We start from the raw sequence: 27,967 nt of genomic DNA, 5'->3' as shown, positions 1-27,967 counted from the left end.
TGCCCAAAGTCACACAGCTGGTAAGTATAGAGATTGGATTTGAACTCAGGCCCTCCTGACTTCACTTCACCACCTAACTGCCCTGACATAACCACTCTCACACTTAAAGGATAAGTGATTTATTTACTCACAAATGGTTTTCAGTATGAATTATAAAAAGGGCAAAAAATACAAGAGACTAGGTTGTAAGGAATATTTCTGCTTACATACAAACTGTTATGGTGGTTATTATTTGTTTACTATATATATATATATATACACAAATTTTTGTATATATATAGAGATAATCATCTCTCTTGTTGTGAAAATTTTTATATAAGTTGAAAATTCAAAAACTTGAAAATCTTAGCAGAAATCCTTCATGGAAATACATAAATATTTAATAAATTAAATTTGTGATCTTCAAACTAAAACAAAAACCTACTTAGAGTGACTCAAATTGTTTCTTAACACATACTCTCACTTTTTATTAATAAACCATACCTGTGATTTTTACTCCTTCCTTGGTTTCAGAGGGTACACCAACACCAAACTCATTTTCTCCAGAGACCCTGAAGTAGTAAACAGCTCCCTCTTGTAAATTGGACACTTTGTAGGAAAGTCGATTGCAGTTGTTAGTCACAGTGACCCATGCTTTCTTACTGGCCTCTCGTTTTTCTATATGATAATTCTTCACAGGAGCACCACCATCATTTTCAGGAACATCCCAGGATAACACTGCAGATTCTTTGGTTATATCTTTGACATTAATGTTAGCTGGGGGTCCTGGGGAATCAAGAACTTTGACAACTAAGGTCAACGAAGCAGCACTCAAAATATTCTGAATTGTTAATGTGTATTTTCCAGAGTCATTTCTATTGGCATTTTCAATAGTAAGCGATGTGCGGGTGTCTGTGGAATCAATACAAGCCCTAGTACGGAGATCAGTATCTGGCTTACTCCATGTTACATTAGGTACTGGTCTTCCTCGGAAAGGCACAGTCATTGTAAATGAGGCACCAGCCTTTACAATCAAAGTTTTCTTCATTTCACTGTCAAGGTCAAATATAGGTTCTTCTTCTCTTTCTTTTGCAACTTGAGGATCTGAGCTGTCACTTGGATCACTAGCACCAACTTTATTTATTGATCTTACTCTAAAGACATATTCAGTCCCTGTTGTTAAACCACTTATTGTATATTCTGTGCCTCGTAAGCTCTGGATAGCAACTAACCAATCGGTTTCATCAGATTTCTTATATTCCACTGTGTATCCAGTAACTGGGGCCCCTCCATCAAACAAAGGTTTAATCCAGCCAATAGTTATATTTGTTTTTCCTGAGTCTACAATTTTAGGTTTAGATGGAGGAGAAGGTAAGAAGACTGGATCTTCTGCTCTAACCAAAGGTGATGTTTCACTTGGAAGGCTCAGACCAGCAGCATTTTCTGCAAAGACTCGATATTCATATTCACATCCTTCCCGGAGTCCTGTTGATTTTACTCTCAGATCATAAACTGGTTTTTTGTTAACACGTACCCACCGTAAGCTGTTTTTCTCCCGACGTTCAATTATGTATCCAGAGATATCATTACCTCCATCACTCTCGGGTCTTGACCAGCATAAGGTCATGAAATCTTTGGTCACAGATGTTATTTCCAAAGATGTGGGTGGACTGGGCACCGTAAATGGATCAAGTGCCTTTATTGCCACACTCTCTAGGGGCTCACCCACACCATATTTGTTAACACCAATGACTCTAAATATATATTCATTACCTCTAAGTAATTTGGTTACTTTACACGATGTTGTTCTTAACTCTTCTTCACAAATTGTCCATGCAAGTCGGCTAGTTTCACGTTTTTCTACAATATAATAATCGATATCTGCACCACCATCTTCTTGTGGAGGTCCCCAGGAAAGTGAGCATTTTTCAGCAGTAAGGCCATTTATTTCTAAAGGTCCTGCTGGTGGCCCAGGTCTATCAAGGACTTTGCAGTTGACAGTCATAGAACGAGTTCCTGCAACGTTTTTGAGAGTTAACACATACTGACCAGTGTCTCGTCTCACACAGTCCTTAACTGTTAACAAAGTCGTGTTGTCTGTTGAAACAATTTCAGTCTTTGCTCTTTCTTCAATCTCCTTGCCATCCTTTGACCAGGATATTACTGGCAGTGGTCGTCCTGAAATGTCTGCATTGATTTTAAGGACTTCCCCAGCTTTGACCACAATAATGTCCCGGAATTTAACATCCATCATGATTCTTGGGGCCTCAACATCATCTTTTACTGTGATGGGTCCAGTAGACTCAGATGGTTCACTAACAGAGTCAGCAGCATTCCTTGCAAAAACACGGAATTCATAACGCTGATCTTCTGTAAGTTCAGTTACCTCAAAATAAGTTTCCTGTACATTTGTAAAGTTGCATTTCAACCACCGACCATCTGGCAGTTCTCTGCGCTCAATAAGGTAACCTGTGATTTTAGCTCCACCATCATATCGTGGTTTAGCCCATTTAAGTGAGACAGACTTTCTGGTAATATTTGTAACTTCTGGTTGACCAGGAGGATCACAAGGATCTCTTGCAGGAACTGGTTCACATGCCTTGCTGCATTTACCGATACCTGCGATATTCTCAGCATATACACGATATTCATACATCAGTCCTTCATCAAGGCCAGAAACTTTCATTTGTGTATCAGTAATGAGAATTTTGTTTACTTTTGTCCAAAGAATACTGCTTCTTTCTTTATGTTCAAGGTGATAGCCGATTACTTGACTTCCTCCATCATTAACTGGCACTTGCCAACTTACAATCATGGTGGATTTTGTGGCATGGACAACTTTAGGTGTTCCAGGAGGACCTGGGGGACTGAATGGGTATTCTGCAATGACAGCTGATGATTCACTGTAAGTACTCCTACCATAACGGTTCTCTGCACAAACACGGAACTGATATTCACTTCCTGTTGTTAAGCGAATTATCTTAATAGATGTCCTTGCAACTGCTTGTGATACTACTTGCCATGATGTAGAAGTAGTATCTCTTTTCTCAACAATATAATTGCTAATTTGGCAGCCACCATCATATTCTGGAGGAGTCCAAGATATTGTTACATTGTCAGAGCTAACTTCATCAATATGGATAGGTCCTGGAGGTCCTGGTCTGTCAAGGACAATTACAGTAATTGGAACAGTTGTAACACCAGCACTGTTTGAAACAGATAATTCATACTTTCCAACATCTTCTCTTGAAGCTTCCTTGATAATTAATGATGTTATTGTCTTTGATGACTGAACATTTACTCTAGTTGTCTCTTTTAAGGTTTGTCCATCTTTTTTCCAGCTTACAGTAGGGACAGGTCTCCCACTAAATGGCACATCAATCTTAAGTTGGTCTCCAGCTTTAACATTGAAAGTGTTGAAAGGAAGCTCAACTGAAGGTTTAATTTCAATATCTTTTGCAACTACTGGTACTCCAAGTTGCCTAGGGTCACTTTTCCCTTTTTCATTAACTGCAGCCACTCTAAAGGTATACTCTTCTCCACTAGTCAGACCAGACACCGTGGCTTCTAGGGTCTTCACATGTGTGCAGGTACTCCATTTCTCACTTCCTTTAGTCTGCATTTCTACTACATAACCAGTAATTTTACTGCCACCATCACTTTCTGGTTTCTCCCATTTAATGGTAGCAGTGTTGCGTGTCACATCAACAAGAGTAACTCTTCCAGGTGGAAGGGGAGGTTCAGACACTTTAACTGGTTCTTTTGTTTCTGCTGGCAAACCAATTCCATATTCATTTGAAGCCAAGACACGGAAGAAGTAAGTACACCCTTCTTGGAGATTGTCAATTTTGAAAGTGGTCTTTGTGCAATTGTTTGTAATAGTGGCATATGCTTTTCTTGTAGATTCTCGTTTTTCAACAATGTAATTTGTAATTTTAGCTCCCCCATCAATAAGTGGTGGTTCCCAAGACAGTGTTACTGAATCTTTCTTTACTTCTTTCACAGTCAAATTCACAGGTGCACTTGGTGAATCAAGAACTCTGACATTAACAAAAGCTGTTTTGGAGCCACTATTATTTTCTAGAGTCAGGTTATATCTACCACTGTCAAATCTGGTAACGTTATCAATGACCAACATTGTAAATGAGCTAGTGACCTCAATCTGTGCTCTCTCAGTGAGAGTGCCTTCTGCTTTTTCCCATTTGACTTCAGGTTCTGGTCTACCTTTGATGGTAACAAATAATCTCAAAGTAGCACTTGCACGAAGAATGACAACCTTTCTTAGATCAGCATCAAGTTCAATTTCAGGAGGCTCGACCCTTTCAGCAGCAATAACTGATCCAGGTATGGTTGCAGGTTCACCAACACCTTCTGAATTAATGGCACATATGCGGAAGTTATATTCATTGTTTTCTTTAAGTTTAGTAACAGTGAACTGCTTTCCTTGTAGTCCTGATGGTGGTGTACAGGTTGTCCATTCATCAGCAGCAGCCTCCTTGACTTCCACAACATAGCCCTTAACAGGAGCACCACCATCATATATGGGCTTATTCCATGCCAGAGATACTGAAGATCTTGATGTATCTGTTACTTTAGGATTACTTGGGGGACCTGGTGGATACAGAGCATCACATGCACGATAGAAAACAGATGGCTCACTAAATTCACCTATGCCGGCTGCATTCTCAGCAGCAACTCTAAATTCATAGGAGTGGCCTTCAGTAAGTCCGGTCACTCTGAATCGTAGATCCATTAGTGTTTTCTTATTGCATTTAGTCCACCTGATGCCATCTTTATCACGCTTTTCAAGTATATAACCATCAATTTCAGCTCCACCATCATCTACTGGACGTGCCCACGTTACTACCATTGAATCTTTAGTGATTGCTGAAGCTTCGGGTATGGAAGGAGGACCTGGTGGCTTGTATGGATTACAGGCTATGACAGGCTCAGATTCTAGAGGTTCTCCAATTCCATATTTGTTCACAGCCATGACACGGAAAATATACTCATTGCCTGGAAGAAGTTTAGTAACTTTGTAGTTTAGGGCCTGTACTTCGGTTGAAACCTGAGTCCATGAGAGTCTGCTTGTTTCTCTCTTCTCAATGATGTAATGAGAAATATTAGCACCACCATCTTGTAGAGGGGGGTTCCATGCCAAGTAACATTTTTCTGCAGTAACCCCTGAAACTTTCAGAGGTGGTCCAGGAGGTCCTGGCCTGTCAAGTACTTTTACAGTTATTGGTATAGACTTTGTACCACCAACATTGCTGAGTTTCAAGATATACTGTCCCCCATCATTTCTTATGCAATCTTTGACAACAAGAGTTGTTCTTTCTATAGTAGATTTAATTTCCATTCTGGCTGTTGTTTCCTCAAGTTCCTTTCCATCTTTTATCCACACAATGTCAGGTATAGGTTTACCATGGATGTCAGCTTCCAGAACAAAGGTCTCTCCTGCATGAACAACAATTACATCTTTGTATTTTGGGTCCAAGGAAGCACTGGGTGCATCAATTTCATCTCTAGCAGTAATTGCACCAGTGCTTTCTGATGGCTCACTGAAGTTTCCAGCTGCATTTCTTGCTATTACTCTAAATTCATATCTTTGGTCTTCTACAAGTCCACTCACTGTAAATTCTGTTTCTAGCACATTGGTAAAGCTGGCTTTCATCCAACGACCATCAGGTAGATCTTTCTTTTCTACAATATAGCCTGTTATTTTGCTTCCACCATCATAGGCAGGCTTTTTCCATTTCAATGTGACATTGTTTCTTGTAATAACAATGGCTTCAGGGCGACCAGGTGGGTCACATGGATCACGAGCAACAAAGCATTCAGATACTTTGCTAGGTTTTCCAATGCCAACAATATTTTCAGCAGAAACTTTGAATTCATACTCTAGGCCTTCATCAAGTCCAGTTGCCTTAAATTTGGTGTCTTGAATGGGGATTTTATTTAACTTCATCCAAAGAATGCTATTCTTTTCTTTCTGTTCAAGGTGGTAGCCAATAACTTTGCTCCCACCATCATTGACGGGTTCATGCCACTGTACAATCATTTGATCTTTTGATATTGATGTCACAAAAGGAGTTCCAGGGGGCCCAGGTTCTTTAAATGGATATTGTACAACAACTGGTTTAGAATCAAGTGAGGAACTAGTTCCATATCTGTTTTCAGCAAAAATTCTGAATTGGTATTCACTGCCTGTTTTAAGTTTGGTTATTTTAATTGTTGTTCTTGCTACTGTTGCTGATACCATTTGCCAGGTGGTAGTGGTTGTGTCACGTTTTTCTACAATATAGTTGCTTATTTGACAGCCACCAGTGTATTTTGGTGGTTCCCAGGATATTATTACAAAGTCTGCACTAACTTCATCAAAGCGAACTGGTCCAACTGGTGGTCCAGGTTTTTCCAAAACAATTATGCTAAGATCTTCTGTTGCTGTACCTGCAGTGTTTGAAGCTGTTATTTTATATTTCCCAAAGTCATCTTTGTTGCTTTCTTTAATGTGTAGAATAGTTGATGTAGCTGTTTCTTCGACATTTACTCTGGTTGTCTGTTTAAGAGTCTCACCATCTTTTAACCAAGAAATTTTAGGCCTAGGTCGACCTATAACTGGTATTTCTATCTTAAGATCTTCTCCAGCTTGCACACTGTATGTGTTAAATGGTAACTTAAAGCTTGGTTGTATTGTCAAATCCCTAGCTATTACAGGAATACCAAGGACTCTTGGATCACTTTTTCCTTTTTCATTGTAAGCCTTGACTCGCAACTGATATTCCTGCCCAGAACTTAGACCAGAAATAAGTGCATTGCAAACTTTGGACTCAGCAACAACACTCCATTTTTCTGTTCCTTTTGGTTGCATTTCAACCACATATCCCAAAACTCTGCTACCTCCATCATGTTCAGGTTTCTCCCATATAAGTGATGCACTGGTTTGAGACACATCAGTTAGTGTAACCTTGCCAGGTGGTGAAGGAGGTTCAGCTGCTTTCACTGCATCAAGAGTTTCCACTGGAACCCCAATTCCAAATTCATTTTCTGCCATAACTCTGAAGTAATAAATGGATCCTTCAGTAAGATTTTCCACTTTGAAACTTGTTTTGTTGCATTTTGCACTCACATTAGCATATGCTTTTCTGGTTGATTCTCGCTTGTCTATAACATAATTCTTAATCTTTGCACCACCATCAATGATAGGTGGCTCCCAGATCAGTGTGACAGAATCTTTCTTCACTTCTTTAACTGTTAAGTTTTGTGGAGGTCCTGGAGTATCTAGGACTTTCACAGTAACAAATGCAGATTTGGACCCACTACTATTTTCCAATTTGAGAATGTATTTTCCAGCATCATTTCTATCACAGTTATCTATTGATAGTTGGGTATAGTTTAAGCCTTTTTCAATTTGAACTTTATCAGTAAATTCACCTTCCTCTCGAGACCAAATTATATCAGGTGCTGGGCGGCCTTTAAATGGAATGTGAATTCTGGCAGATCCACCAGCTCTGACTACTATTCCTTTCCTTAATTCTGAATCGAGGTCAAGTTCAGGGGATTCAAGTTTATCTTCTGGTTTCACAGTACCAGGTACTGATGCAGGTTCACCTAAACCAACTTTATTGAGAGCACAAACCCGTATCTTATATTCCTGATGCTCAATAAGCTTTGAAATCTCAAATCGAGTGACTTTCAGGCCAGTCTGTGGAGTCACTATGTTCCATTCATCTTCATCTGCTTTACAGATCTCTACTAGGTATCCCAGGATTTCACTGCCACCATCATAAATAGGCTTGCTCCATGCCAGTGTAATCGAATTTTTGGTGGTATCTACAAGGTGGGCATTGGTGGGTGGGCCAGGTTTGAATATAGGATCACAAGCCTTATAATAAACTGTAGCTTGACTTGGCTCTCCAACTCCAGCAGCATTTTCTGCAGATACTCTAAATTCATATTCATGATCTTCTGTCAGTCCTGTAACTCTTAATCGCAAATCTGTAATTCGCCGCTTATTGCACTTTACCCATCTAATACCACTTCTGTCCCTCTTTTCTACAATATAACCAATAATCTCACTTCCACCATCACTATCTGGACGATTCCAGCAGACTGTCATGGAGTCCTTGGCAATATTTGTTACTTCCAAATTCTTTGGTGGACCAGGAAGCACAAAGGGATTTTTCATTAATACTGGTGCAGATTCCAAAGGCTCACCAACTCCATATTTGTTAACAGCCATTACACGGAAAATATATTCATTTCCTTCTAAAAGTTTGGTTACTTTTAGTGTATTAGTTACAACTTCAGGAGCAACAACAGTCCAGGCAAGTCGACTGGTTTCTCTTTTTTCAACAACATAGTGAGAAATGTCACTGCCACCATCTTGAAGAGGTGGAGACCAAGTTAGTGAGCATTTTTCAGAAGTAACTCCAGTTACCTGAATAGGACCTTCTGGAGGTCCAGGTCTGTCTAATACTTTTACATTTACTGGGAATGACTTAGAACCTGCAACATTAGAAGCTCTTAAAATATACTGTCCACCATCAATTCTAATGGCATCTTTTACAATGATTAATGCTTTGAAGTCTGTATTCTTTATTTCACATCTAGCAGATTCTTCAACTTCTTTATCTCCTTTTAACCACTCTATGGTAGGTAGGGGCTTTCCAAAGACATCAGCCTCAAGTCTGAATGTTTCTCCAGCATTGACCACAATTGTGTCTCTGTATTTTGGATCCATTGAAATTCTTGGAAGTTCAACTTCATCCTTGGCTGTTATGGGTCCAGTACTGTCAGAAGGCTTACTTATAGCACCTGCAGCATTCTTTGCAATCACTCTGAATTCATATCTTTCATTTTCAGTAAGGCCAGTGACAGTGAATTGTGTTTCAATGACATTTGTGAAACTGGCTTTCATCCAGCGGCCCTCAGGCAAATCTCGTTTCTCAACAATATAACCAGTGATCATGCTTCCACCATCATATACTGGCTTGGTCCACTGCAGAGTAATTTCATTTCTTTTGACCATAATTGCTTCTGGAGTTCCTGGGGGATCACAGGGGTCACGTGCTGCATAACATTCTGAACTTTTGCTTGCTTTGCCAATGCCAACAATATTTTCAGCATAAACTCTGAATTCATATTCAATACCTTCATCAAGGTTAAGTGCCTTAAATTGGGTGTCATGGATAATAGTTTTGTTGACTTTTGTCCACAAAATACTGTTTCTTTCCTTTCTCTCAAGGTGGTAACCAATGACTGGACTTCCACCATTATTAATTGGTTCATGCCATTGTACAACCATAGAATCTTTAGTAATGACATTAACAAATGGTGTACCAGGAGGACCTGGTTCTTTGTAGGGATATTGAGCTACAACAGGATCAGATTCTAGGGCAAAACTTTGTCCAAATCTGTTTTCAGCAAAAATTCTGAATTGGTATTCTGTGCCAGTTTTTAACTTAGTCACTTTTAAGGTTGTTCTTGCAACAGTGCCAGAAACAACTTCCCATACTGTAGTGGTTGTATCTCTCTTTTGAACAATGTAGTTAGTGATTTGGCAACCACCTGTATATAGTGGAGGATTCCAAGATAATGTAATACTTTCAGCACTGACTTCATCAAATTTCACAGGACCTCTTGGTGGGTCAGGTTTGTCTAGAGTTATAATTTCAATGGATGCAGCTTTCTGTCCAACAACATTGGCAACTGTGATTCCATATATTCCACCATCTTCCTTGTGGGTTTCTTTAATGGTAAGCACAGTAAGGTCAGGCAAATCAGTAACATTGAGTCTTGTTGTCTGTTTTAGTGGTTGACCATCTTTTGTCCAGGTAATGGTAGGTTTAGGGCGTCCAGAAATTGGTACTTCTATTTTTAAATCCTGACCAACTTGGATGCTGTAACTATTGAATGCAGGTCGTACATCTGGTTCAATAACTAGATCTTTGGCGATTACTGGAACAGCAAGGGACCTAGGATCACTCCTTCCCTTTTCATTTACAGCAACAACTCTAAATAGATATTCTTCTCCTTGGGTTAAGTTCGTAATTACTGCTTCCAGGTTCTTAACACGGGCACACTCTGACCATTTGTCACTGCGCTTAGCTTGCATTTCAACAATATATTGTATAATTTTGCTGCCACCATCATGTTCTGGCCTTGTCCAGCTTAGGGAAACACTGTTTCTTGTGACATCATCCACTGTTATTTTTCCTGGAGGTTGTGGAACTTCAGCAACCTTAATTGGGTCAGCAGTGCGGGCCGGAAGGCCAATACCATATTCGTTTTCAGCTGTAACTCTAAAGTAGTAACTGCAGCCCTCTTGAAGTTGATCTATTTTCCATGAATGCTTATGGCAGTTTGTTACAACAGCAGCATAAGACTTTCTTGTGGCTTCACGTTTCTCAACAATATAATTTTTTATTTTGGATCCTCCATCCAACAAAGGTGGTTCCCATGTGATTGATACTGAGTCTTTGGTGATTTCTGTTACTTTAAGGTTAACAGGTGGACTTGGTGTATCCAAGACTCTCACAGTAACAAAAGCAGATTTTGTTCCACTACTATTTTCTAAGGTGAGAGTGTATTTTCCACTGTCATATCGATTCACATTTTCAAGGACAAGAGAGGTAAAACTGGAAGTGACATCAATAATAGCTGCATCTCTAATATCACCATCCATCTTCCCCCACTTAACTTCTGGTGTAGGGCGACCTCTAATGGGAACAAACAACCTCAAGGAACCACCTGCTCTTATATTTATTACTTTCCTTAATTCTAAATCAAGATCAATGTCTGGTGCTTCCAATTTTTCTTCAACAATAATAGGTCCAGGTACATCAGCATGTTCTCCAACTCCAGCTTTGTTAATAGCACAGATACGGAAATTATATTCATGCTTTTCCAATAACTTTTCTACTTCTATATTTGTTTTCTTGATTCCAGTCGGTGGAGTACACATTGTCCATTCTCCAACACTTACATCACATTTTTCAACTATGTATCCTTGGATTTCACTGCCACCATCATAAACTGGTTTGCCCCAGGAGAGGAAAACTGAAGACCTTGTAATATCTGTGACTTTGGGGTTATTTGGTGGTCCTGGCTTATAAATAGGATCACAAGCTTTTTGGTAAGCAGAAGGTGGACTTGGTTCACTGAGACCAGCAGCATTTTCAGCTGAGACTCTAAATTCATAATCATGGTTTTCCATGAGTCCAGTTACTCTTAAACGTAATTCCCCAATCAAATTCTTGTGGCATCTTGACCATCGGATACCTTCTTTATCCCGTTTTTCAAGGACATAACCAAGAATTTCACTGCCACCATCAGATGCTGGTCTTTCCCATACAACAATCATTGAGTCTTTGGTCACTGTAGTAACTTCTGGTGCCTTTGGTGCATCTGGAACAACAAATGGATTCTTGGCAATGACTGGCTCAGATTCAAGAGGTTCACCAACACCATATTTGTTTACAGCCATTATACGGAAGATATATTCATTTCCTTCTAGAAGTTTGGTAACCTTGCAACTTAGTGTTTGCACATTAGCATCAACCACAGTCCAAACTAAACGGCTGGTTTCTCTTCTTTCCACAATGTAGTTTATGATATCACTACCACCATCTTGGAGTGGGGGTTTCCATGTTAATGAACATTTTTCAGCAGTAACTCCAGACACAGCAACAGGTCCTTCAGGTGGTCCTGGCCTATCAAGAACTTTGACATTTACAGTAACTGATCTCTCTCCAGCAACATTTTTTGCTTTCAGTACATAATTACCACTATCAACACGAACTGCTTCTTTTACATTGAGGCAGGTGGCAAAATCAGTACTTTTAATTTCCAAATGAGCTGTGTTTGAAAGTTCTTGATCACCTTTTATCCACTGAATGGTTGGTATTGGTTTGCCATAAACCTCAGCTTCAATCCTGAATGATTCACCAGCATGGACTACAATTGTGTCTTTATACTTTGGATCCATACTGATACGTGGAGGATCTATTTCATCTCTTGCTGTGATAGCTCCTGTGCTTTCAGATGGCTCGCTAAGTACTCCAGCAGCATTTCGTGCTATAACTCGGAACTCATATCTCTGATCTTCGACTAGACCAGTTACTTCAAATTGAGTTTCAATGACATTAGTAAAACTGGCTTTCATCCAGCGGCCATCTGGTAACTCTTTCTTTTCAACAATATAACCAGTGATTTTGCTTCCACCATCATAGGTGGGTTTCTTCCACTGAAGAGTCACAGAATTCCTTGTGACAATTATTGCTTCTGGCTTGCCTGGTGGATCACATGGATCACGAGCTACATAGCATTCAGACACTTTACTTGGCTTGCCAATGCCCACAATGTTTTCTGCACAGACTCTAAATTCATACTCAATTCCTTCATCAAGGCCAGTTGTTTTAAACTTGGTTTGTGGAATAGGTGTTTTGTTCAATTTTACCCAGAGGATGCTATTTCTTTCTTTACGTTCTAAATGATAACCAATAACTTTACTACCACCATCATTGACTGGCTCGTTCCATTGGACCTCCATACTGTCTTTGGAAGAAGCTGTCACAAAAGGTGTTCCTGGGGGCCCAGGAACTTTGAATGGATATTGGGCTACAATAGGCTCTGAAGTGAGATAAGTACTTTTTCCATATCTGTTTTCAGCTGCAATTCTGAACTGATATTCACATCCAGTCTTAAGTCGACAGGCTTTTATTGTTGTTCTTGCAACAGTAGCTGACACAATTTGCCAGGTAGTTGTAGAAGTGTCCCTTTTCTCTACAATATAATTATTGATAGAACTTCCACCATCATATTTTGGTGGTCCCCAGGACAGAGTGATACTATCTGCAGTCACTTCATCCATTTTAACTGGTCCAGTAGGAGGCCCTGGTTTGTCAAGAACAATAATATTAAGGGTTTCAGTGGCTTCACCTACTGAGTTTACAAGTTTAACTACATAATGCCCAACATCTTCCCGGCAGGCTTCCTTTATTGACAACAATGTGTTATTTTCTGTGCTTTCTGCATTTACTCTGGTAGTCTGTTTCAGAGGTACGTCATCTTTATGCCAGGTCACAGTTGGAGTTGGACGACCAATAAATGGTACATCAATTTTTAAATCTTCACCTGCTAGTACTGTGAACGTGTTAAATAACAGTTTGAAGGCTGGTGGGATGACAAGGTCCTTGGCAATGACTGGTACACTAAGTTGTCGAGGATCACTGATTCCCTTTTCATTCTGGGCTGAAACACGGAAGGAATACTCTTCACCTTGAATCAACCCTGTAATTGTGGCTTCAGTGACTTTGACAGTGGCACATGTTGCCCACTTTTCACTGCCTTTGCTCTGCATTTCTACAATGTAGCCTAGAATTCTACTTCCTCCGTCATGTTCTGGTTTCTCCCAAGAGAGTGACACACTGTTTCTTGTGACATCTAGTAGAGTTATCTTTCCTGGAGGAAGTGGTCTTTCTGATGCTTTGACTGATTCTGTAGTTTCAGCTGGAAGACCAATTCCATATTCATTTTCTGCCAGAACTCTAAAATAATAATTGCAACCTTCTTGAAGTTGGTCTACTTTCCAGGTAGTCTTATGACAATTTGTTGCAACAGTTGAGTAAGCTTTTCTTGTGGATTCACGTTTTTCAACAATATAGTTCTTTATCTTGGAACCTCCATCTAGGAGAGGAGGTTCCCATGTTAGTGTGACAGATGATTTAGTGACTTCTTTGATTTTCAAATCCTGGGGTGGTCCTGGTGTATCAAGAACTCTGACATTGACAAATGCTGATTTGCTACCTGAGCTGTTTTCTATAGTTAGTATATATTTTCCACTATCAAATCTGTTGACATTTCCAACAACAAGCAAGGTATAAGAGCTTGTTGATTCAATGCTAGCTTTATCTAAAGATTCTCCATGTTCTCTTGTCCATTTCACTTCTGGTGCTGGTCTTCCTTTGATTGGAACAAACAGTCTTAGGGTACAGCAAGCCCTTATGGTGACAACTTTACGTAGGTCGGCATCCAATTCAATCTCTGGAGGCAACATCCTTTCCTCAGCCTTTGGAGTTCCAGGAACAAGTGCAGGCTCACCAATTCCTTCAGAATTCATGGCATAGATACGAATTTTATATTCTTGATTTTCTTTGAGGTTGGTTATAGTATAAGAGGTTGCCTTGAGTCCTGCTGGTGGAGTGACAATCTTCCACTCATCTTCTTCAGGTAGTGCTATTTCAACCATATACCCTGTGATTTCTGAGCCACCATCATAGATTGGTTTATTCCAAGCAATTGAAATCGATGATCTGCTTGTATCTAGAACACGTGGATTTCCTGGTGGGCCAGGCTTAAATACAGTATCACAAGCTTTGTAAAATGGACTAGTAGCACTTGGTGCACTAATTCCAGCAGCATTTTCAGCCATGATCCTGTACTCATACTCATGCCCTTCTGTTAGTCCAGATACCTTATATCTTAAGTCAGTGACAGCTCTTTTATTACATTTCACCCAGCGTTGGCCAGCTTTATCTCGGCGTTCCACAATGTAATTAATAATTTCACTTCCACCATCAGAATCAGGATGTCCCCAACAGACTATCATAGAGTCCTTAGTAATAGCTGTAACTTCAGGATTTTTTGGTGGATCTGGGGGTCCATATGGGTTTACTGCAAGAACAGGTTCTGATTCAAGAGGTTCTCCTACACCATATTTATTAACAGCCATAACACGGAACACATATTCATTGCCTTTGAGTAATTTGGTGACCTTTAGTTTTGTTAGTTGTACTTCAGAGGCTACATTTGTCCATGCCAATCTGCTGGTTTCACGTTTCTGCACTATATAGTGGTCAATGCTGGCACCTCCATCATCTAATGGTGGTAACCATGATAATACACACTTTTCTGCAGTAACTTCAGTCACAGCCAAAGGTCCTTCAGGTGGGCCTGGTCTATCAAGAACTTTAACATTGAAAATATGTTTGGCAAAACCACCAGGATTAGTAGCTGTAAGTACATATGCACCACTATCCCTTCTTGATGAATCTTTGTTAACTAAATTTGTAGAGAAATCTGCTGTTTTTATTTCTAATTTTGCTGTGCCTTCAAGTTCCTTTCCATCTTTGGTCCATTCCATTGTTGGTGGTGGGCGACCAGAAACATCTGCTTCAAGTTTAAATATTTCACCTGCTTTTAATACAAGTGTATCTTTATATCTAACATCCACCATGATCCTTGGTGCTTCGATATCATCTCTGCATGTGATGGCATCTGAAGGCTCTGATGGCGGACTTACAGCACCAGCAGCATTTCTGGCAATCACACGGAATTCATATGCAGCATCTTCTGTTAAACCACTGACTGTGAATTCATTCTCTAAAATATTGCTGAAGTTGGCCTTGAGCCAGCGCCCATTGGGGAGGTCTCTCTTTTCAACAATATAGCTAGTGATGTTGAATCCTCCAGTATATTCAGGCTTAGCCCATTTAAGTGTTACTGTATGTCTAGTAATATTAAGAGGAATTGGTTTCCCAGGTGGGTCAATGGGGTCCAAGGCAAGTGTGGGTTCAGATGGCTTGCTTGGTTTGCTTTTGCCAGCCATATTTTCTGCAATCACTCGGAACTCATAAGCAATGCCATCTGTTAGGCCACTTGATTTAAAAATGTTTCCTGGCACCAGTGCTTTACTTACAGTCTGCCAGAGAATACCATTTCTTTCTTTTCTTTCAACATGATATCCTAAAATGGGACTTCCACCATCAGTTAGAGGCTCGTGCCAGCTAATAGTTATTGATTCTTTGGTGACAGCAGTTACTTGCGGAGTCCCAGGAGGCCCAGGAACTTTAAATGGATAGCTGGCAATAACAGATGCTGAAGTGATACCTGGCCCAACTCCATATCTGTTTTGAGCTTTTACCCGGAATTGATACTCTACTCCAGTAGTAAGGCGAGTTGCTTTATAGGTAGTACGTATTACAGTGGTTGCTAATTCAACCCATGAGGTACTGTCAGTTTGCCGCATTTCAACAACATAGTTGCTGATGGGTACTCCTCCATCATTTTCTGGAGGTTCCCAAGAGAAGGTTACAAAATCAGATGAAACTTCATCAAATTTGATTGGACCAGTTGGTGGGCCTGGAATGTCATGTACTTGAATGGTGATTACATCTCCAACTTCTCCTACAATATTCTTTGCTGATAATGGGTAAGGTCCACTATCACTTCTTGTACACTCACTAATATTTAGTATAGTTGAAGTAGCAGTATTTTCAAAATTAACTCTTTGGGTTTGCTTCAGAACTTGGTCTCCTTTTTTCCATGTGACAGTTGGTTTTGGTCGACCAAGCACTGGAATCTCAACTTTAATATTCTCACCAGCTCTGGCAATGACCAGTTTCTGGTAAATGCCACGAAGGTCCAATTCTGGAAGCATTGTCTGCTCCTTTACAACAACTGGTCTGCTTTCTCTTGGGGCACTTCTCCCAGCACTATTCACTGCCATAACTTGGAAAGTATATTCTTCCCCTTCAGTTAAGTTCTTGACAACACATTCTAATCCCTTTACAGTTGTGATATGTGTCCACTGGTCAGAACCTTTTCTCTGGGCTTCAATCACATATCCAGTGATCTTACTGCCTCCATCATGTTTTGGTTTAGGCCATGCCAGGCTGACTGTGTTCTTAGTTATGTCCATGATATTAAGGCTGTCTGGTGGTGATGGTGCCTCTGAGGCTCTTACGGGCTCTGTGGTTTCTGTGGGTTCACCAATTCCATATTCATTTTCTGCCATCACTCTGAAGAAATATTCACACCCTTCAGATAGGCCAGTCACTTTATAAGTACATTTATGGCACTTGGTTGTGGCTGTGGAATAAGATTTCCGTGTAGCTTCACGTTTTTCCACAATGTAGTTTGTTATGCGAGAGCCACCATCTATTAAAGGCAGGTCCCAGTGCAGGGTGACACTGTCCTTTGTTATCTCAGTAGGCCTCAGGTTGAGCACAGGTCCAGGTGTATCTAGGACCCTAACATTGACAAATCCACTTTTCTTACCAGCAGCATTTTCTATAGTCATCACAAATTTACCAGTGTCATATCTATTACATTCAGGAATAATCAGAAGAGTGAAGGATTCTGTGTTTTCAATGTTAGCACGGGTTTTAAGGTCTACACCGTCTTTTGTCCAAGTGACTTCAGGAGCTGGACGACCTTTAATTGGTACAAATATTCTAATGCTTAGCCCTGCTCTAACAACAAGTGTTCTTCGAAGTTCTGCATCTAATTCAAAATCAGGAGCCAATTCACGTTCTATGATTTCAACATTTGGAATCACTGCTGGCTCTCCAACACCTGCATCATTGATAGCACAGATTCTGAAATTGTATTTTTCTTTTGTTTGAAGATCAGGGACAACAAACTGTGTGATCCTGAGGGCAGTTCCTGTTGTATCTTTTATCCAGCCTTCATCTCCTTCTTTTTGATGCTCTACTATATACCCTGTTATTTCAAGACCTCCATCATAATGGGGTTTGCCCCAAGCTAAAGAAGCAGATTTCTTTGTAGTATCAGTCACTCGGGCATTTGAAGGTGGTCCTGGTGGGTCTGTGAAATTAATATGGAAAAAAGCACATATTAGTTAAAATATTTAACATTTAATTCAATATTAATATTTTAATGACAATAATGATATTTAGCACCTCTGAAGATAATGCTATATAGAAAAGAATAATACTAACATGCTGCATCTTTCATCAGAACTGAATTTGAAACATCACTTGGTGGACCAATTCCTGCTTTATTTTCTGCACTGACACGGAATTCATATGTATTTCCTTCTTGAAGTCCTGTCACCTTGCATCTGAGGTCAGACACAGGGGTCTTCGTTGCCCGCACCCATCGCAGACCTTTCTTTTCTCTCCTTTCTACATGGTATCCTGTGATTTCACTACCACCATCATCAATTGGTCTTTTCCAACTGACAGTGGCAGTATTCTTGGTCACATTTGATACTTCTGGCTTTCCAGGAGGTCCAGGAGGGCCTAAAAAGGAAGAAGAATTCGTGAAAAACACAAGTATATATAAAAATCTCTAAATTTCAAGTGATCAACTCTTATAATGTTTTACTTACCAAATCTGTCCACCATTTTGACTGGTTCTGATTGTACAGGTTCACCCTTACCATACTGATTCACAGCTGAAACACGGAAGAGGTATTCATTTCCTTGGATCAATTTGGTCACCACATGTCGGCAAGATTGAATGTCTTCAGAAACAACTGTCCACAAAAGTCGACTAGTTTCTCTCTTTTCAAGAACATAGGACTTAATTGGAGAACCTCCATCTTCCAATGGAGGTGTCCATGTTAGGGTGGCTTTTTCAGCAGAGACATTGCTAATTTCAATAGGTCCTGGTGGGCCAGGAACATCTAGAACTGTCACACGTACATGCTCCTCCTTTGTTCCAAAAGGATTACTGGCAGTGATTGTATATTCTCCTGCATCTTTTCTGGAAGCATATTTAACACTGAGCATGGAAGATGTTGGAGTTGAACTAATCTGGACAATATCTGATGGTCTAAAGTCTTTTCCTGCTTTGGACCAACTTGATTTTGGAAGTGGTTTGCCAAGGATGCTGATGGCATTCAAAACAATGGTATCTCCTGCTTTGACTGTTAAGCCATCTTTTATGGTAGGATCGAGAACAATGGATGGTGCCTCTGTAAAAGAAAAAAAAATAGGAGAGAAGGATGTTTTATGTTGTTTTATATATTTAATTGAGGAATAAGGGGTAGCTTGAGGAAGACAGAAAGATGATCTTGAAGTCAAGAAAACTGGACTTCAAGGCCCACCTAAGACTTACATAGGCTTTGAAACTATGAGCAAGTCACTTATTGATTGCCCCAGTGTCTCAGGTAACTCTCCTAGGATATATGTTATATGTGAGTTGTTGATTTGTGTTAGTGGAGGGAATTTCCAAATTAAGAGTTCCTACAGTGATGAAATCTCAGATATGAAACAAAAGATAAATGAATATAAACAAAGAAAAAGAAAATAAACTAAAACATACCATATTCATCCTTACAAATAATGGTTCCTGTGCTTTCTGATGGAGCACTGATAGCTCCTGCAGTATTCTTGGCTCTAATTCTGAATTCATATTTTCCACCCTCAATAAGATCAGTCACAGTATAGGCACAGTCTGGGACATTAATGTGGTTTGCCTTCATCCAAGACTTTGAAGGCAGATCTCGTTTCTCCACGATATATCCAGTCAGTTTATGACCACCATCATATTTAGGTTCAGTCCAAATGAGAGTCACAGAATTCCTTGTGACACTAATCACCTCAGGTTTTCCAGGAGGATCTGAAAAAAAGAAGTAAAATAAGCCAAATAAAGTTGAAGTTAAACAAATTTCAAAGTTTTCTTCATAAATCAAATGAAGCTTGGCATCTTCCCCTCTCTGAATGACTTACCAATTGGATCAAGTGCCACAACTGGCTCAGATGGAAGACTTGGTTTGCCAACTCCAGCCAAATTGATTGCCATAACTCTAAATTCATATTCAAGTCCTTCAGTTAATCCTGTTACTTTGAAGTCTTTCATTCTAATAGGTGTCTTATTAGCTCTCTTCCACATAAGACTATTTCTTTCCTTGAATTCAATATGATACCCTACCAAAGAAGAAGATATTTTAATCCAAATGGAAGATATCAGTGCTGTCTCAAGCAGTATTCCATTCACAAGCCCTATACATGCACACATTAACCAGGCAATTGTTCATCACTGTCAATAATTACATGATTACCTAGATTACCTTTCTGCTTATCTGTATCATAAACAGAGGGTTTTTGTTAGGGCAACATCTTTTTTCTTAAGATATGAGAAATCATCACAACTTTTTATGAAAGTTTTAACTCACAAAAATATTTATATCCTATTAAGAAAGTTCTTTGTCAGTGGATTACTTTAACATATTCTGAATGTTAAACAATGTGCTAAAAGGGAAATAAAAGAGAATTGCTAAGCTATGTGCCTATAGAACTAAAAGGAAAAGATCTATATTTAGCACCCTTTAGGAGAATATAGTAGGAAGAGAAAATGAAATTAAAGGTTTGAATTAAATGAAATAATATATGGTACCTGTGATTGGTGAACCACCAGTTTTTTTAGGGTCTGTCCAAGTTAGAGCAACAGAATCATGCCTGACATCCACAATATTGGGGGGTGGAGGGGCATCTGGTACATCTTGAGAAAACATAATAATATAAGGTTATAATAAAGAAATAAAATGCTAATGTTTTGCTTTTTGATTTATGACATTTAGATACATACCAAATGGATGTTTGGCAACAATGGGCTCAGACTTAAGGCCTTCACCTACGCCATATTTATTTTCAGCACTGACTCGGAAAGTATATTCCACTCCCTCATGAAGTCTTGTAACTCTGAAGGTGGTTTTCTGGACAGCTGAGGCACATGTGACCCATTTGTTATTTACAGAATCTCTTTTCTCTAGAATGTAGTTTGTAATTTCAGAACCACCATCATCCTTTGGAGGTTTCCATTTTAAGGTCATGGCATCTGCTGTGACTTCTTCAAACTTGATTGGCCCAGTGGGAATGCCAGGCTTCCCAACGACTTTTATGGTCAGAGTTCCTTCCTTAGTGCCAACAGTGTTCTTCAGTGTGATTGTATATTTTCCAGCATCAGATTTTTGGCAATCATATACCACAAGAGTTGTATTAACTGCAGTAGACTCAACACTAACTCTTGTATCAGTTGGTAGAGGATCTTCATCTTTCTTCCAGGTTACTGATGGCGTAGGCTTGCCTTTTATGGGGATCTTAAGACGGAAATTGCTATTTTCTTTAGCCAAGTAGCACAAATCAGGCAACTCTTTTAAATCAAGATCAGGAGCCACTGTAAAACAGCACAGATAAATTAATTTTTTGAATCTAATAAATACAATTTTCCTCTAATACAGTCCTAAAAGGAATTATCAATGAATAACAAAATATCTATCAACAAATAACAAATATATCTACCGATGAATACATTTTTTTTTAAAAAACATCACATTGCTGTGTGAGAATTTGCTTACCAGCATCATCTTTTGCTACAACAGTTATTTCACTTGGAGTTCCCTCTCCATTTTCATTCTCAGCACATACTCTGAAAGTATATTCCTTTCCTTCTGTCAAATCTTTTGTGGAATAGTTAAGGTTCAGTGCCCTCATGACTCTTTGCCATTTGTTTTCTTCAGTCATGAAATCTACTATATAACCAGTGATTCGGCTTCCACCATCACTACGAGGCTTTTTCCAGCTTATGCTACATGATGACTTAGTTACAGATGTAGTTTTCAGATCCACAACTGGTCCAGGAGTTTCTAAAACACAAGGAAATTCTGGTAAGTCTAAGCTTCCAATGAATAAAATAATACTGTCATTAACAATTACATTGAACAAAAATCACATTTCCTCACCAGAAGCCTTTACAGCATCCCGTGTTTCTCCAGGATCACCAATGCCATATTCATTTTCAGCAAAAATTCTGAAGAAATAGGATTTTCCTTCTTCCAAATTAGATATTCGGAAGCTTGTTTTGGAGCACTCAGTTGTCACTGTGGACCATGACTTTCTCTCTGCATCACGTTTTTCAACAACATAGTTTATGATTGGGCTGCCACCATCAATAATGGGAGGATCCCAAGTAATATAAGCAGAATCTTTGGATACTTCCTTAACAGTCACATTGACTGGTGGTCCCGGAGTATCTGGATAAATTTAAAGTGGAGATTTACTTAATCATGGCAAAGAAAAAAATATATGCAATCATTTCTCATTAATTTTCTTATTTTACATACATACTTACCAAGTACTTTCACGACAATAGTATATTCCTTTTTACCACAGCTGTTCTCAAGGGTCAAGATATATTTTCCAGCATCATACTTATTCACATTTTCACAACGCAAGAAAGTATCAAAATCTGTTGATTTAATGTTTAATCCAATTCTCTCACGCAGGTTGACATTTGGCTTAGACCATGTTATTTTTGGAGGAGGACGTCCTCTTACTGGTACATAAAGTCTCATTGTAACTCCAGCACGTAATATGAGTGTTTTTCTTAAGTCAGCATCAAGATCTCCCTCAGGTGGAACTGTGGTGTTTTAGATTTTTTTGTAAAAAAAATATTAAAAGTACAAAAACATAATTTACTATGCAAATTCAATAATTTGATCCTTATAACCCCTTAATATATATTATTTTCCAACCAAATATTTCTTATCCTTCCTCTAATTATTTACATAGCTCTTATACTAGCACTAAAGTTTCACTCTTCCAGTATTCCATATAATCTATTAATCTATAATTAGTATTTGTTTTTGTGTCAGGGATTCCTCTTGTCTATAGGAATATTTACTCCTCATTTCCTATATTTTTATTCAAAGAAAATAAATATATTATTACTATTATGGGTGCTCATCCTAATCTTAATTGTTCTCATCAACCAACTTTAATGAAAATAGTATTCTGTAATTTACCTATAATTATAAATTTATACTATCCTGGTCTTCATAATTATTTTAGCAAGAAGACAGATTAAGTACTAGAATATATTACCAAATTATTTAAAATTTTTACATAAGAAGAAAATTGGTTGAGGAATAGAAGGATAGAGGATAGAAAGCATGATACTAAAGAAGCTATTAAAAAGGCTCTTTCTTATCAGGGCAAATATAAAGAAGCTATTATAAAGAGTCTTGCTTATCAGGGCAAATCAGCCCATCCCTCTGTCAAAGATATGAATTCTCTCATAGTCATAAAAAATCATCATTATCAACCACCAATCACATTGCAAATCCTTGGCTTGCTACTACAATTCTCTTTAACAAATTCATAGATTTTTCAATACTGCAATATAAATATCTTAACAGCCTTTATTTTTAAATAAATTTCTACTATCAGCACTTACTTAAGATGTCCTTGGGCACATGTTTGTCAGGTACATCACTGGGATCACTATAGCCAATCTTATTGACAGCATACACACGGAATTGATATTCTGTATTTTCCATCAGACCAGTAACATCAAAATGTGTTTTCTTTAGATTCTCTGGCAAGTTGCATCTCACCCAGTTATCCGAGTCAGCTCTCTTTACCTCAACTAAATAACCGATAATAGGACTTCCACCATCATATGCTGGTTTACCCCAAGAAAGACTCACAGAACTTCGGGTAGTATCAATTACTTTGGGGAAGGCTGGTGGGCCAGGAGGATCTAAGGATTAAAAAAGAAAAATAAAAAAAAAAAGTAGTGATTATGTATCCTTCTTGTATGCTTGAAACAATTTTTAGACAAAAGACACATAGGAGGGGGAATGCTTTATTCTCCTACAGAAACTTACATAGAGGATCATGAGCATATACTGCTTTAGAGGCATCACTGGGCTTTCCTGGTCCAGCTTTATTTATAGCTGTAACACGGAATTCATACTCAGTTCCTTCTTGAAGACCTGTTGCTTTTAGAGTTCTTTCTATAATGGGTTTCCTGTTGACCTTAGTCCAATTGAATGCTTGGGTTTCTCGCTTCTCCAGCAGATAGCCAGTGATAGGTGAACCACCATCATCTGCTGGTGCTTTCCAGCTTACTGTCATGTGATCTTTTGTTATATTGCTAATTACAGGAGGATCACAACGTCCAGGTGGATCTGAAAAGATTTATTTGAGAAATTAGCCTCATGTTTTTAAAATATTTTAAATAAAATGTAATATTCATAGAAAAGTATTATTACCATATGGATTTTTAGCAATTGCTGGTTCAGTGAAAATTGGATCTCCAACACCATATTTATTTTCAGCACAAATACGGAACTGGTATTCATGACCTTCTATTAGTTTTTCCACACTACAACTGGTAATAGGAACATTAGGAGAGACTTGTGCCCAATTAGGTCTGCTTGTCTCACGTTTGTCGACAATGTAGTTAGTAATTTCTGAGCCTCCATCTTCAAGAGGAGGCTCCCAAGAAAGCATTGCACGATCTGAATACATTCGATTGATTTTAACAGATGCTGGGGGACCAGGTTTATCTGAAAAACATGAGAAGATAAAAATCAAGTCTTTGTCTTAATTTTAAGAGTCAGCATGGTTTAGAAGTAAGAGCACTGGACTGGTGGTCCTAAGTTCTGACTGCCCAATAAAAACTAAATAATTGTTTATTTAAACTTAAGAAGACTAAATAAAATTAATTTCTCTGATCTTTATCTCTTGAATGAGGGGAGTGGGCTAAATTTAAAGCCCTAGCTCTTAACTTTTTATTATTCAGCAATTGGAATACATAGACTGGCATATTTTTTGTTTTTGTTTTATCATAAATGATTTTCTAATTATGATGCTTTGGCCATCTTTTGGTTAGTATTTATATCATCCTAGTTAATCAAATATGACTTCCACTATGACAGGAATTCTTCCCTCTTCATCTCTCTGTCTCAGAATCCTCAAACCTTGCCAGCTATTGTCAAATTTTCTTTGATGTTCCCCATCTGTGATTGCTCTTTCCTTATCAAATTACTTCTATGTGTATAATTTACTCTCCCTTCCACCTAGTAGAATATAAAGCAAAGATTCTTGTATTTTTGCCACTGTATCCCCAAAACTTTGCACATTATTAAGTGCTTAATAAATATTGAATTGAATTACCTAATACTTTCAGCTTAATAGTGGCTGATTTGGAACCACTTGAGTTTTCAGCAGTAATAGTATAGTCTCCAGAATCCTTTCTATTTACACAGAACAGTTCCAAAGTACAAAGATTCCGTTTGGTGGCCATTTTTATGACATCAGATGGTTTTATTGGTGTCCCATCTTTCTTCCATGAAATTGTTGGCATAGGTTTACCAAAAACACTTGCATCCAGGCAAACATTGGTTCCAGCTTTCACAGTAAGCAAAGCTTTCATTGCCACACTCAGTTCTATCCTTGGAGGAACTGAAAAAAAAAATAAAAGCACTTAATCCACATAGAAATAACTGACAATCTTATTAATAGCAACAAGGGTAGGTAAATACATATGATAGAGATAACCTTCAGGAATAGAATCATACCATTTTCTGCTAGGATGGTCACTGGATCAGAAGGCTCAGAAGGATTGCTGATGTTTACAGCAGTCTTGGCAATGGCTCTAAACTGATACTGAGCATTCTCTTCCAAACCAGTAGCTGTATATTCTTCTTGGGGAATCTGGTGAGGTGTGGTATTTAATCGTACCCATTTATCTCCAGGAAGCTTACAAGCTTCAACAAAATATCCAATGATTTTGCTGCCTCCATCATGCTTTGGTCGAGCCCAGATGAGGGATACACTGTTCTTGGAAACATCAATAACTTCAGGTTTCCCAGGAGGATCTAAAATGCAAAAGACAATTAGAAAAATCAAAACTTATCACTTGAAAGACAGGTGTTAATTTTCTTTTTGCATCAATTGTTTCAAACTCAAATAGAAACAGAATGCCTTGTTGGTCCCATAATGAGTTAGAAAACTATAAATTAATATTATTTATTTTGTACTGAATTTTTATTTATTTTGCAAAACATTTCCCAATGGCAGCACCCTGGAATTTTGCTGGCCCACATATTGTGAGTTTGACACCTCTATTTTACATGTGGATTTTAGATAATTTATCAGGATCTGAATAACTATTTTTAATAATCAAGAAATCAACAAATATTCTGGGGTGCTATCATGTTTTTGATGTTGTGCAGTGTGGTTGGTAAGGTAAGTGCTATGTCTCCTACATTTGGAAATAGATAACCAAGATTCAATTTTTTTCCCTCAGAGTATTTAAGATGTGGAGAAAACAAGGAAATATTTTACTCACCAATTGGCATTCTTGCTGTGACATATTCTGTTGGTTTGCTAGGTAAGCTGCTTCCAGCTCTGTTCAAAGCATAGATCCGGAAAGAATATTCTAGACCCTCTACAAGACCAGCACAAGGATATTCAGTAGAACGGACAAGAGTATCATTTGCCTTCACCCAGAGAAGACTGTTCCTTTCTTTGCGTTCAATCAGATATCCAGTAATGGGGCTGCCTCCATCACTATCTGGCTTATCCCATTTCACAAAAATACAGTCCTTGTTGACTTTTGTAACTCGTGCATTCTTTGGTTCACTAGGAACATCTGGAGAGGAGGAAGTGGTCCATATTAATTCTTGCTTTACTATTTAAATAGAAACAGAATAGTTTGACATTCCACCCCAAGGTGTGTGTGTGTGGGAACCTACCAAATGGAAACTTAGCAAGCATTTTAGGAGATTGGAGTGGCTCTGAAATGCCAAATCGATTTTCAGCCCGGACCCGGAAGATATACTCTTGCCCAGGGATAAGCTTTCCAATTCTGCAAGAAGTTTTTGTGACAGAGGCCAGAGCTGTGACCCAGTCGCCTCGGCTTACATCACACTTTTCCACCACATAATTGGTAATATTACTACCACCATCTTCAAGAGGTATATGCCACGACAGGGAACAGGCATCAGCATCTATCTCAGATATATCGAATGGAGGCTGAGGTGGTCCTGGTGCATCTGCATACATACAAAGACAGGTATGTAAAAAAAGGTTGGAGGAAGGGTTTTGATCATGATGGTTGTACTGTTGTACTGTTTTTAGTAAAAGCTTAACTCACCCATGACCACAACTTTAATTTTCTGAGTGTCAGACCCAGAACTATTTTCTGCAGTGAGATTATAGTAACCACTGTCTTTTCTAGTAACATCTTTCAAGATTAGAACTGAAGAAGAGTCTGCTTTGTGGACAGCCAGGCGACTGGATGTGACAACAGGTTCTTCTCCTTTTTTCCAGGTACAGATTGGTGGTGGCTTTCCATAAACATGTGCTTCAATTCGAAGTTTCTTTCCAGCTTTAATAGTAACTTGTTCTGGCATAAGGATCTTGGGTGGCACTACAACACAATGGGAAAAGTCATGAATTTATTGTAAGTCATGTTTTATTTTTCATTGAGGATTCTGTAGACAAATGTAGGAAACAGAAATTTTGTTATGATAGGACCATCTCCCAATGTCAACACCCTGTAGTTTTGATGACCTACATGTTGTGAATTTAATACCTCTACTTTACATGCAGCTTTTAAATAACTCAGCAGGATGTGAATCATTAATATTTTAATAATCACAAAATCAACAAATGTAGGAAATATAAAATATAGGAGACCTGGATCCTTTTCCTCATAAAGTATTCCTGATTTTCCTCTAGCATAAAATGAGAGAGGTGAGTGGTCATGAGGAAATCTCTTTTTCTTTATTCACCTATATTTAGCAGATCTGGGCTAGGTGGCCTCTAAGTTCCTTTCTAACTCTACATGGCCAATGTGGGAATGTGTTTTGTTTGACTATATTTATTATGAAGGTGAAGGTTTTGCTTTTTTTGTGGTTGGGAAAGGTGGTGTGGCACGCATAGAAAAGAAAAGAAGCAAATTCTAGTCAGTTGAATAAAAACCCTAAAAAATAAAGCTCATGCTATATACTGAGATTTTTATCTTTGATCCATGATTATATATAATAATCTATAAACCGAATTAAAAATCTCCATCACCTTGGTTATACAAATATGAAATGAGTGAAATCAATAAATGCAATAATGACTGCTCACATAGCTGTTCTTTGGCTTCATAAACACCGTCAGCTTCTCTGGGCAAACTCACTCCAACAGCATTCCTGGCTGCCACTCTAAATTTGTATTTCTTTCCTTCCTTCAGGCCAGAGACAACAAGGCTGAGATCTTTTACAACTGAATACTCTGTCCAACGATCTGCAGGTTGGTCTTCTTCCCGGTAGCTGATAATATAACCATCAATCTTAGCCCCCCCATCACGCAGTGGAGGCAACCAGGCTAATGTGGCACTGTTCTTTGTCATTTCAGTAACCTCAAGCTTCCTTGGTGGATCAGGTTCACCTAGG

The 27,967-nt window shown here is 38.6% G+C and overlaps 1 protein-coding gene across 1 annotated transcript in view; it reads right to left on the bottom strand.

Annotated features, from left to right (window-relative positions):
* TTN (titin) overlaps positions 1-27,967 on the bottom strand; it is a 408,614-nt gene that overhangs the window by 31,902 nt on the left and 348,745 nt on the right. The window contains exons 274-292 of the mRNA XM_074212758.1: positions 27,660-27,962; positions 26,677-26,952; positions 26,276-26,575; positions 25,870-26,172; positions 25,097-25,396; positions 24,693-24,980; positions 23,786-24,082; positions 23,399-23,701; positions 22,966-23,271; positions 21,862-22,149; positions 21,473-21,763; positions 21,089-21,376; positions 20,320-20,907; positions 20,128-20,232; positions 19,461-19,658; positions 19,054-19,350; positions 18,116-18,703; positions 17,724-18,026; positions 484-17,589 (exon numbers count right to left, since the gene is read on the bottom strand). Coding sequence (XP_074068859.1) covers positions 484-17,589; positions 17,724-18,026; positions 18,116-18,703; positions 19,054-19,350; positions 19,461-19,658; positions 20,128-20,232; positions 20,320-20,907; positions 21,089-21,376; positions 21,473-21,763; positions 21,862-22,149; positions 22,966-23,271; positions 23,399-23,701; positions 23,786-24,082; positions 24,693-24,980; positions 25,097-25,396; positions 25,870-26,172; positions 26,276-26,575; positions 26,677-26,952; positions 27,660-27,962 — 22,728 coding nt within the window. The remainder of the gene's footprint in view (positions 1-483; positions 17,590-17,723; positions 18,027-18,115; positions 18,704-19,053; positions 19,351-19,460; positions 19,659-20,127; positions 20,233-20,319; positions 20,908-21,088; positions 21,377-21,472; positions 21,764-21,861; positions 22,150-22,965; positions 23,272-23,398; positions 23,702-23,785; positions 24,083-24,692; positions 24,981-25,096; positions 25,397-25,869; positions 26,173-26,275; positions 26,576-26,676; positions 26,953-27,659; positions 27,963-27,967) is intronic.

Source organism: Macrotis lagotis, chromosome 1 (genome assembly GCF_037893015.1).
Source record: "Macrotis lagotis isolate mMagLag1 chromosome 1, bilby.v1.9.chrom.fasta, whole genome shotgun sequence".
NCBI lineage: Eukaryota > Metazoa > Chordata > Mammalia > Peramelemorphia > Peramelidae > Macrotis > Macrotis lagotis.
The sequence above is the reverse complement of the archived record's forward strand: the minus strand, read 5'-3'. Positions and strand labels throughout refer to the sequence as shown.